Here is a 12,506-nt window from a genome sequence, read left to right as displayed (position 1 = left end):
AGAGTCTGATGGGCACGATATGTGGTCTAACAATCACGAAAATCAGTATCAGCATTGGTTTTTTTTTGATGATTTATAGTTTCCATTAATATTTATCTTTTAGCTCTAAATTATCAAAAGGTTTTGCACGAAAAAAGAGTATTTTAATACTCTTTTTTTAAAAGAGTGTCGACGATGAGGGCGATAACGGGGTACGGACGTGACTCCCACTCTTGTACGTACGTCGAGACAACAAGCAAGTTCCTGGCTGGCAAAATACATATTCAAAACAAGTTCTTTCGTTTTATTTGTATGTGCAATGACTGTTTGTGTTCTGTGGATTGTTTTGATATTCAGGTATTTATACAGTTGTGTCTTTATCTAGTAGGTTAGCTAAGCTCTAGTGTAGGCTAGGCCCAGCCAACCTAGCCCTTAAGTAGGCCTAGCCTAACTAGGATCCGGCTAAGCCTAGCCTCTAGGCTAGGCCTAGCTATACTATAGGCATACGAATAGCTAGGCTAGCCTATCTTCGGCAATCTACAGCCCATGAATTTCACGTCGGCAATCGGCAATTGCCGACCTTATTGCCGACCTTAAATTGTCAGAGGACGGCAAGAGATTGCCGACCTAGAAACTAGGCTAGATCCCTCCTTTCAAGCCTCCTAGCAACAACATGGTACTTTAAGGGATCGTATCATTGAAATTTTAACAGGCATATTCACCACCATGTTGTGTTTAGTTAACAAACCATGGAATTAAGATGATCCCTGAATTCACTCAACCATTACATCATTTTGTGTGTGAGCTGCATTACATGCTTTCCTAGCCTATCAAGCAAGCTGGCTGGGCACAGCGCTGTGCGCCACAGACCTGTGTAGGGGAATACCCTGTTATGCCAAGCAAGCAACTATGCTCTGTGTACGGCTAGCTCCAGAACCATGATGTTCAGCAATTAATTATCAATTAATTAATTATCAATTCATTAATTATCAATTAATGAAGATGAAAAACATCCTATTGTATGGTAGACGTGTGTCGCTGAGCTATCTGCAAGACACCTCTATTTTCCTTATTTTCGTTGTTTAACTTGTTGATGTGTCTTATTTAGCGATTACTAAGTGTTGCTTGTTGGTTTAGATGATATTTTGATGAATTTTGATGGATTTTTGTGCTTGTACGTTCATAATTTAGCCGTTTTTGTGCTTGTCGCCGGTTTGGTCTTGTTTTTTTTTTTTTTGGACACGGCACGGTACGCAATGACAAAGGAACTGCATATACAGGTGGAGGTAAACAATAGACCGGCTTGTATGCATACCGGTAGCGATTCTCGGCCTAGAAAACGACCAAGAAGGAAACGCGGAGGTGTTAAGCTAAGAAGGAAAATTGATACAAGGGTAACTTTTCGTTCAGTAGGAAATAAGGTGACCCAAGGTCGTAATATTGGAAATTTGATCCCATGCATCACAGGGGATTTAGCTGCACCGACAATTATGTATACGAATGCGTGGTCATTAAAGAATAAAGCAGACGAATTTCACTGTACCTTAAAGAAACATAATGTAGATGTAGCGATAGTCACTGAGACATGGCTAACAGAGGAAACACAAGGTATTGTTAACTTTTGCGATTATAAAGGCGTTTTTAAAAACAGAACTGATAAAATCGGCGGTGGCGTAGCATGCTTTGCAGCGGACCACCTGGAAATCCATCCGATTGTTACGCATACTGATTGCAAATTCGAATGCCTATGGTCAAAAATTAGCTATCGCTCTACACAGAACAGCAAAACGCGTTCTATATATATCGGAGCTATTTACTACCCGCCGTCTGCCAACTACCCCAACCAACTTTTAGAGCATGTTGGAAATGTAATTGATAGTATTTATGGAATGGATAGATTGGCAAATATCATAGTACTTGGTGACTTCAACCATCTAAACACTACCTATATGCAATCTGAATTAGGTATGGAACAAATGATTGATTTTCCTACCCATAGGAAAAATAACATACTTGATAAAGTGTTCATGAATCGACCGGAGAGATACAGTAAAGCCACTAAGTTGGCCCCCTTAGGACGTAGCGACCATTGTTGTATACTATTGAAACCAATCCATGTTATACCTACCTCTAACTACACCACTTGTACTATCCAACCGTATCGTAACTCGTCGGTTAGATCATTTGGATCGTGGATCACTGCCCATGACTGGTGCCATGTTCTTGATAGCGAATCAACAAGTGTTAAAACAAATGAATTTCTTACTGTGCTTAATGGGAAATTTGCAGATTTTTTCCCCGTGAAATCGATTTGCCATAAGAAAACCGATAAGCCGTGGATGACGCCGAGAATCAAGAGATTGATTGTAGAACGACAGTTGGCCTTTTCTAGTAACCATACCCAACAATGGCGAAGGATACGTAACTCCATACAAAGAGCAATTACGCACGCGAAGGAGAAGTTTTACGCGACCTCATTAAAGTGTCTAAAAAGCAATAGCCCTGCTAGATGGCACAAAGGAATTGTGAATCTCTGCAATCTAAAGAAAAAGGACACGTTTAACATCCCTGGTCTATCAACGCAAGCGGCTGTTGAAGTAATTAACCAACATTTTGCCACGATTTGTAGTGAACTTTCAGCACTTGACATTACAAAACTACCAAGTTACTTACCAGCATCGGAACCCCCACCCGTTATCTACCCAGGACAAGTGAAATCTGCAATCGATAAGTTAAACATACAAAAAGCAGGACACCCAGAAGATCTACCGATCAGATTAATTAAGGAATTCTCATTTGAACTCTCTTATCCATTAGCGGACATTTTTAATTCTTCTTTAAATGAAGGTAATTTTCCTGAACAATGGAAAAAGGCTACTATAATACCAGTTCCTAAGGTTCCAGATGCTAATAATTGTAATGACCTTCGGCCTATATCCCTAACACCCATTTTTTCTCGGATATTTGAAAGCTTTTTAGCGGAGTGGGTAACTAATGATATAAAAGATTCTTTAGATAGTAAGCAATTTGGTTGTCGTAGAGGCTCGTCAACTTCACACTACCTCGTAGACTTGATAAATTCTGTTGTATCTGACCTGGAGGGGGGTAGCAAATATTTAAACTTATGTGCTGTAGACTTTACGAAGGCTTTCGATCGTGTGGATCATTAAGTTGTCATAAATAAATTAATATCCATAGGAGTGAGGCCGTCCATTCTTCCTACCGTTTGTAGTTTCCTCTTAAATCGCACATGCAATACCAAAGTTAAGGGAGCCACCTCTTCAAATTCTAATATTACTTGTGGGGTGCCCCAGGGCACGAAGTTGGGTCCCCTTCTCTTTTTGGTATTAGTCAATGATGTTGCTGAGGGAACTGACAGGCGGTGGAAATATGTGGACGACCTCACTCTTAGTGAAGTAGTTAGAAGTAGTGATAGACAATTGTTGCAGGACACTTTAAATCAACTTGATGATTGGTGTTTGATAAATAGAGTCCTCCCCAAGCCATCCAAGTGCAATGTGATGCGTATTTCCTTCCTAAAGTCCGACTGTCCTCCTCCCAGTTTCAATCTAAATGGCCATGATCTTAAATGTGTAAATCACATTAAACTGCTTGGTGTCACCTTGCAGGATAACCTTAAATGGGAGATGCATATTCATGATATCGTTGCTAAAGCATGTCGACGTTTGTACACTTTGATTATACTTAAGAAAGCCAAGGCGCCTTGTAAAGATTTACTACAAGTATATACTTGCTATATACGTCCTTTAGTTGAATATGCATGCCCTGTGTGGCACAGTTCAATTACGAAAGACCAAACTAAGTCAATAGAAAGAGTTCAAAAAAGAGCTCTACGAATCATTTATGGCATGAACTATGTATCCTACTGTACGAGTCTGCTCTTAAATTGTCAGACCTTCCATCGCTAGTTAACAGAAGAGTCCAACTCTTACTGAAATTTGGTAAAGGAATAATAAAGTCCGATACATTTAGAAGCATTCTTCCACCTGTTCGTGACATTAGCAGAACCCTGAGGTCTGCGAGTAAGCCTCTACTCAAAATCCCGTTTGGTCGTACAGAAAGATTTAGATCTTCACCAGTCCCTTTTTTAGTCCGACTCATTAATGATGAATATTGAATAGGCTGGCACTATTTTAACTTACAGGTGGACCAATTTTAATGTGGTAAATTATTATTATTATTATTATTTTTTTTTTTTTTTTTTTTTTTTTTTTTTTTTTTAAACTAGTTTTACCTTTTATACATAATGTATTTATATATTTTTATCAAATTTTGTAAAATACTACTTTTCAGCCTTTTGGCTGCCGTTGTATTTTGATGTCTTTTTATGAATAAATATACCTAAATATAATCAAATAGAATTTATCTTGTAGATTTTAGTGTTAGGTTTTTATATTTTTTTTAGTTAATTTTGCTAGTTCTTTTTGCATAACATATAGCTAGGGAGGCTAGGCCTAGCTAGGCCTTTTTTAGGTTAGCAAAAGGTTTAGGCCTTGGGGTGAATTTTCTATTTTTAGAACTGCCGAGACTGCCGACCTTGGCGAATTTAAGGTCGGCAATTTTTTGCCGACCTTCTTTTTTCTGAATTTCGTGGGCTGAATCTATAAGGCCAACTAGCTTGATCCATATCTAGGGTCTAGGCGTGAGTAGGCCAGTATTAAAAGATAGTATAATAATAATAATATGCCTCATTAGTCTAATCATACATACTGTACCATCATTTTACTTTGTAGGTTTACTAGCCTATAGAGGCCTATATATTATTTGGGTGGGTGCAGTTTATTCACTAACTAACTTTTGATGATTTATTTATTTGTACTTGCTTCATTTTGTAACTTTTTATCTGTATCTGCAGTTTTTAGTTAGCAGTGTAAAAATAAATTAGCAATCATGAGTGAGGAAAACGCTATTAAAATTATCAAGAAAAGTCTAAAGGCGTTAGAGAATATGACGAGTTACAATACCAAAGATGCCAAAAACGAACTGCAATACATTGGGGACTGCTACTGGAACTTTGAGGCCTACAGAAAAGAAGTTGGAGAGGCGTTGGCAGAAGGAAATGCACCAGGTTGGTATATAGAAAGTTGAAACCAAATAACAAAGACATTGTATCTGAAAACATCCTGTGTATTTTTTTCGGTAGTCTATATTTTCCCCCACAGACACAAACCACACTAGGATTTCAGTTTGCTTCAGTATTATCAACTGTTTTTATTTTTTTTAACTTTCAGAACTGTTTATAAAAATACTCAACAACCTTTCTAAATATGGTTATTTTAAGAATGATTCAGTGTGGTTTTCTGCATATTATGTTTTCAATAACTCATGGAACTTCAGCGATGCAAGTTTGTCATTTGCCACGGCTCTTGGTGATGCTGGCATGGTGAAGCTATGCTCTGATATATTAGATTCACCTCAATACAGACAGAAGCTTGAAAAAAGTAAGGTAAATAAATAACAATAGCTCACATCACTTAGCTTTACTTACCTGTTTAAAAAAAAATATAATACAGAGTTTATGAATGTGACAGGAGGGAGTTTTGATTTTTTCTTCCCCGGTGATTTATTCAAGGGGGTATTTATTTATTCTAAACAACATTCGATGGGTTCGGGGCATTTATCCAAAGCTCATAACTGTAATTATTCAGACAAAATTGCAATCTATTATTGTTGTAGTTGTTGACATGTTATGCAAGCCTTAACTCACTATGAGTTGGTTCCTATAAAAGACTATGGTTTAATGTTTTTATGACACACACCAGATATTGTTTTAAAGTAGGTTAAACTAGACTAGCAACCTATTTCCATTTTTGTCATGTTTTTTCCTGGCAAAGAATGATGAATGAACTAATTAAAGGTAATGGTGAACCATGATGATGATGTCACTAAAAAATGGCAAGTTGGTTATAGATTGTAAACAACATGTTTTTGTATGTTGTATGAGGCCAAACTAAAGAATTTAAATTGCTTTTCACAGAATGTTCATTATTTATGCAAAGCTTGCCTGAGTATACTACACAATCTAAGTAGATCTTTGTCTCTCAACGTCTACTTCCGCAAGGCATGTGTCGTGGAAAAAATCAAAGCATACTTGGAATTTGATGATTTCCTCAAAGCTTTGACGATGATGCTTATTGCGGCAATTATCGAGGAGGACCAGATGGATATATTAAAAGACACAGGTTTGTAATAGAGACTTACCATTGATTAATTTAAAAAAATAAAAATATGCAAAATATTATTTGTAAGGTTGAGAATATCTCTTGTATATCTGATGTTTTGGTTGTTTTACTACAACTTTCAAAGCATTCTCAACTTTACTTTTCTTTTTTGAAATAACATTTGCAGTTATAATCAATTTTTTCTCTACAATGCTTTCCAATTAGTAGTTATTTAATGTTTAGTTCCAAATACGTTCCTCAAAACCATGTTGCTCACTACAGTACAGAGATTAACTTATATTTTATAATGTGCAGTATTGAATCATTGTGTTTGTAATAAATTGCATTCAATTGTATAATTAAGGCACGGTGGAATATCTTATTGAATCTTGTGAGAAGGCTATGCGACAAAAAGACAGACGATATGAAGGTATTTCCATCGCTGAGTTAGTGGAAGGTCTGGAAAGACTATGCATCAACAAGGCAAATTGTAAAGTAGTAAGTTCTTCTGCTTTAAATTGACTTCAGTTTGATCTACTGTATCTCCAAATTTGTTATCGGTACAGCCAGTAAAGTATCATCATTGTAGTACAGTCAAAACCAGACACCTTTGGGTTTTGCTATGATATCTGGTTTTCCAGAAATGTGTTCAGAATGTGTTTTTAATGGTAAATATGAACTTTGGACCTTTTGGACCTCACATCGGTTTTGGAAGAGATTCCGGTTTTCATAGAGTCCTATTGGGAGAGTTGAATGTATTAGTATTTTATTTCACTGTAGTCTATTGTAAACATCACTAAGGCCAGTAATACTAGATCTAAATATTCCTACAACATCCTAACAATTCAGATAGTTAATTTATTGTATTTTTATTTAGGTCATAGATGCAAGAGGATTAGAAACTCTAAAAAAAATTCTAGATTTTCAAGATCAAACGGAGCAAGTATTAGCTATCAAGGCTGTGTGGAGCCTCGCTTTTGATGAAGATTACAGTCGACCAATTCTTACCAAGAACACTGATATTATACTCGCTCTGCAAAAGCTAGTCCATAGCCCAAATAAGGAAGTAAGGACCAGTGCCCAAAGAGCATTGTGGGTAGTGAAAGGGAACACGGAAGTTACAGGTACTGTGGTGTTTTTTTTCGTAGATGATATCTGTTTTTGGTTCTTTTTCTTTATCTAAAAGTACATGTACTACCAAAGTCTTGTTCATCAGTTGTTTTTCTCATGTTGTACAGGGACCAGTAAAACTAACCAGAAACATGAGAAGCATATTATGATCAGCTATCAGTGGGACATCCAGAACTTAGTCGTCAAAATCAAAGATGCTTTAAAGGTATGACTGTAAAGTTTTTTTAGTTTGTTAAGCCTGTTTTCCAGTTAACGTTAAGTAGCGGCGAGTTGCGTTGAATTGACCGGATTCAAAGATTTTACAACGTTATGATCATTAAAACTGACCAATCAAATGGTTCACAAATGCAACACCTGATGTTCGCGTTTCCCAGCAATGCTCGAAATAGTCAAGAAAAATGAAAAAAATTTTAGCATTGTTACAGTTATTTATTTCCAACTTTAACCATTTTAAAATTCAATGCAACTCAACATAACTCAATGTTGACCGGAAAACAAGCTTTACTATTAATGCATTTATGTAATTTCTAGTTCATCTTTCCATACTTAACTCTAGGAATGCGGCTACAAAATATGGATTGATTTAGAATGTATGGAAGGTTCAACACTACAAGCAATGGCATCAGCTGTAGAAAATGCATCCACTGTGATTATTTGCATTACAGAGAAATATAAATACAGTCACAACTGTAGAACTGGTACGTATATACAAGTCCTTTAAAAGCTACTTTATGCTATGTAACTTTCTGAAAGTATATAGGAGGCAGTGACAGACGAAGGATTTTGGGCTTCAAAATATAAGAGGCAGTGGGTGGGGTGTGGAGCTGGCAGGGCCTAACAATGGTGAAATAAAGTGCTAAATTTAATCTAATGTCTAATCTTTTGCATTGGAATTTTTAAAATGTAGGTGGGCTTAGCCTTTGGATCCACCTAAAATAGCATTATGCTTATTACTGAAGAACCTAATATAGAATTTTACTAGTCAAAAAGCACAGCTTGATTTTATATGTTGATCTGATGATTATATGTTGAATACTGTATAATATATTGTGTTTGTTGTATTTTGTAGAGGCTGAATATGCTTTCCAACAAAATAAAAAAATTGTTCCATTGATGATGCAGCCACAGTATAAGCCTGATGGTTGGCTGGGAATGATCCTGGGAACAAAACTTTATGTTGATTTCCGAGGTCAATATGATTTTCAGAAACAGATTCCGTTGCTTACCAAACAGATTGGATCAAAAAAAGGTATGTATGGCATTATAGCAGCGAAACAATAAAAGATTTTATTTTTAAAAGTTATGGTAGGTTACGCCGTTGGCAGTACGTGTTGTAGTATGGAGTTAAGATATATTTTATTTTGAATTTGGGAAAGAGGTGCAGTTTAGAAAATGTATACAGATTAGTAAGGGGTATGAAATTTGGAAGATATTGTACTTGGATCAGGAGGGGGTTGCAGATTAGTAATGGGTTGCAGATTAGGAAATATTTACAGATTAGTAAGGGGGTATCAGGTTAGGCAGATATTGTACTTGGATCAGGAAGGGGTTGCAGATTAGGAAATATTTACAGATTAGTAAGTATCAGGTTAGGAAGATATTGTACTTGGATCAGGAAGGGGTTGCAGATTAGGAAATATTTACAGATTAGTAAGTATCAGGTTAGGAAGATATTGTACTTGGATCAGGAAGGGGTTGTGGATTAGGAAATATTTACAGATTAGTAAAGGGTATTTGGTTAGATTATAGAAAGTGTGCGGATTAGGAAGGAGTAAGGATTATGGAAGGTGTGCGGATTAGGAAAGAGTAAGGATTATGGAAGGTGTGCAGATTAGAAAGGGGATGCAGATTAGGAAGGAGTAAAGATTATGAAAGGTGTGCAGATTAGGAAGGAGTTGTAGATTAGAAAGGGGATGCAGATTAGGAACGAGTAAAGCTTATGAAAGGTGTGCAGATTAGGAAGGACATGTAAATGCAATTAGATATTATAGTATGTGTGTTTACATTAGTAGTCTACATGTTTGTTAGATTCTGATGTTGTGACAGCAGTTGACATACCGGATCTTGGCAGCAAACCTGGATCAGGTGATGCAGCAGGCAGTCAAGTTTCAATGATGGGCTGGTCAAGGGATGAAGTACAAAACTGGTTGGAAAATAATCATCTTCAGGCGTAAGTACTTTTTCTAAATATCATAATAATATTATTAATGTTCTATAATAACTAAAGCTCTGTCTACACTATCAAAACGTATATGACAAAACATTTGATGTGCCCATATATGGACAAGATGATGTCATATCACTACCATATTTGGGCATATTACTACCATATTTGGGCATATCACTACCATATTTGGGCATATCACTACCATATTTGGGCATATCACTACCACACTTTTTTTGTCAAACTAATGTAGACAGAGCTTTAGAACAAACATACAGTAATTGTAACAATTGTTTTATTCTTATATGGAATTATTAAATAATTTTCTATTTATAATTGTAAATGTATTTTTCTTTTAGTTATTCGATTAACTTCAGCAATTTTGATGGTAGCACTTTACAGAGTTTCAGGAACCTTAGAAGAGAAGCTCCAGAGTTTTTTTACAATGTTCTACGCAATGACTTAGGATTTGTAGATATCGTTGATCTACTGAAATTCACAAACGCGATGGATAATCTGTAGTGAAATATTTTGTATCTTTTATAATTGACCCATTGAAATAATTTGTTTTGGTGGGAGGGGCGGGGGCATAAAAATTAAATAGTTGTTTGTTCTTAGGAATTAGAGAGACTGTATTTAAAGTTTCCTGTCCATAGGATGGACTTTTCCTTTCTGGATCAGCAATGTTGAATAATAAATATAAAATTATACCGCAATATATTTTTTTTATAGCCCAATCCTTGTCATTTTAGTCTATTTTAAAACTATTTATTACTAAACTAGATTATTAATGTGATTTTCCACGCCTTACAACAATCAATGAATGCTAACAACATAAAAAAGACAGTAACTTGAGGCCATTAACCCCCACCCCTAATTTTAAACAACACTGAATTTAATTCTTTGAAATTATTAAAAATTCACAGGGTTTTAAGAACATTTATTTTTAGAAACAAATTCTGCTTGAGTAGAATGTAGGAATTCTTATATAGATAAACCCTAAGATCTTTTATCTTATATGATAAATCATTGTGTTACTACCAGCTATGTTTTTTGCCACTAATTTTATTACTATTGTAAATAGGGTACTTTGCTTCCAAAATACTAACCAAAGTGTAATAATAATCATTGTAGAATATTTGTTAAATGTATCATGCAAGCAAAAATTGTATTTTACTTTATAATGCAGAAGTTAACCAAATTATACTGTGTTTTTTTAGGATTTAAAATTCAGTGTGCGTCACGAAAACCTACTAAACAACAACATTTTTTGTTTATTGTTTTCACAAGACACCCATATGTCACCCATTTTTTTATAAAGTTAATTTAAAAATATTAATAATATATTTAAGACAATTTTGTTTCTATAAAAAATCAAGTAAACCACCAGAATTGGGCCACCGTTGTTTTTTGTTGTATCGTATATTCAGAAAGTCCCTAATTTATCCTATTAGTAATATATACATATTTAATAAAGAAATTATTTAAATATAGTATGAAAAATAATATGTAGAAGTATAGTGGTCTTTTTTCATTGTAGGCCTGTATTATTACTCAGAGAATTTGATTATGAAAAAAAATATTGTTAGTGGACCAATTTGATTTAGAGTACTTATTATTATACTGTTTATGTAATTCAGTATGACTGATATGTATATCATTGTGTTTTTGTTTCGAATACAGTATTATTATTATTTAACATGTGCTATTTGGTGATTTTGTAGGAGTTGGATAGCCGAGTGGTTAGGACACTTGACTGTCGTACAGATAGACTCGGGTTCAATGCCCAACAACTCCCAGTTCACTCAGCTGTAAAATGAGTACCTGTTGAAAATACTAGGGAGAAAAAAGGCGGCGTGGAAAGGAACTGGCCACCCTACCACATAATGCCGAGGCTTAGTACAATGAGCTCCTAACAGCTCATTCCCCTACGTTCTACCACATAATGCCAAGGCTTAGTACAATGAGCTCCTAACAGCTCATTCCCCTACATTCTACCACATAATGCCAAGGCTTAGTACAATGAGCTCCTAACAGCTCATTCCCCTACGTTCTACCACATAATGCAGAGGCTTAGTACAATGAGCTCCTAACAGCTCATTCCCCTACGTTCTACCACATAATGCCAAGGCTTAGTACAATGAGCTCCTAACAGCTCATTCCCCTACATTCTACCACATAATGCCAAGGCTTAGTACAATGAGCTCCTAACAGCTCATTCCCCTACGTTCTACCACATAATGCAGAGGCTTAGTACAATGAGCTCCTAACAGCTCATTCCCCTACGTTCTACCACATAATGCAGAGGCTTAGTACAATGAGCTCCTAACAGCTCATTCCCCTACGTTCTACCACATAATGCAGAGGCTTAGTACAATGAGCTCCTAACAGCTCATTCCCCTACGTTCTACCACATAATGCCAAGGCTTAGTACAATGAGCTCCTAACAGCTCATTCCCCTACGTTCAGAGAACACGGGACTCACCTTTTTACCTTTTATTTGTTGATACAATTTGTTTTACTACACAGTTACTGTAGTACCTACAGTACATTGTTTTAATACAATAACATATCATTTTAGTATGATTCAATGTAGAAATGCATGATTCTGTCACGGCAATAAAGAGCGTTTTATTAACAAAATAAAAAGCTTGCTAAATAGTAATGCATTAAACAGGGTAAATAGTAAACGAAATGTATTTACCGCGGTAACTGCAGTAGAATGATTTTTTTTTACATAGTCCTTTAAGAGACTATAAATATTGACAATCAGTAGGCCTAAAACTGTATTTGTATTTTAAAAGTTGTAACTTTATTATTATTAATTATTTTATCGGACACTGTATTTGTATTTTAAAAGTTGTAACGCTATTATTATTATTAATTATTTTATCAGACTTTATTTATATAGATGTCTGAAAAGATTAGTAGAAGTGTGTGCTAAGCTTTTTAATGTAGAGTCAAGTTATGTTTTAACATTTGAACTTCAATATCGTTCGTGTACTATTTTAATGTAAAACTTTTATTTTTTAATTTGACAGTTTACATAC

At 35.4% G+C, this 12,506-nt stretch overlaps 2 protein-coding genes across 2 annotated transcripts; both read left to right on the top strand.

Moving 5' to 3' along the window:
• Positions 1-224: 224 nt before the first annotated feature.
• On the top strand, positions 225-12,470 carry LOC140040411 (uncharacterized). Its single transcript, XM_072086319.1, has 11 exons — positions 225-336; positions 4,856-5,068; positions 5,232-5,446; positions 5,978-6,182; positions 6,526-6,659; positions 7,039-7,285; positions 7,400-7,497; positions 7,849-7,990; positions 8,362-8,541; positions 9,321-9,462; positions 9,816-12,470. Exons 2-11 carry the CDS (start codon positions 4,891-4,893, stop codon positions 9,976-9,978), a joined length of 1,704 nt encoding a protein of 567 aa, XP_071942420.1. The 5' UTR covers positions 225-336; positions 4,856-4,890; the 3' UTR covers positions 9,979-12,470.
• On the top strand, positions 1,236-3,149 carry LOC140039276 (uncharacterized). Its single transcript, XM_072084881.1, has one exon. The coding sequence runs from the start codon at positions 1,236-1,238 to the stop codon at positions 3,147-3,149; it is 1,914 nt and encodes a 637-aa protein (XP_071940982.1).
• Positions 12,471-12,506: the final 36 nt, after the last annotated feature.

Source organism: Antedon mediterranea, chromosome 2 (assembly GCF_964355755.1).
Source record: "Antedon mediterranea chromosome 2, ecAntMedi1.1, whole genome shotgun sequence".
Taxonomy (NCBI): domain Eukaryota; kingdom Metazoa; phylum Echinodermata; class Crinoidea; order Comatulida; family Antedonidae; genus Antedon; species Antedon mediterranea.
Note: the sequence above shows the minus strand (reverse complement) of the source record. Positions and strands in the feature narration are given on the sequence as shown.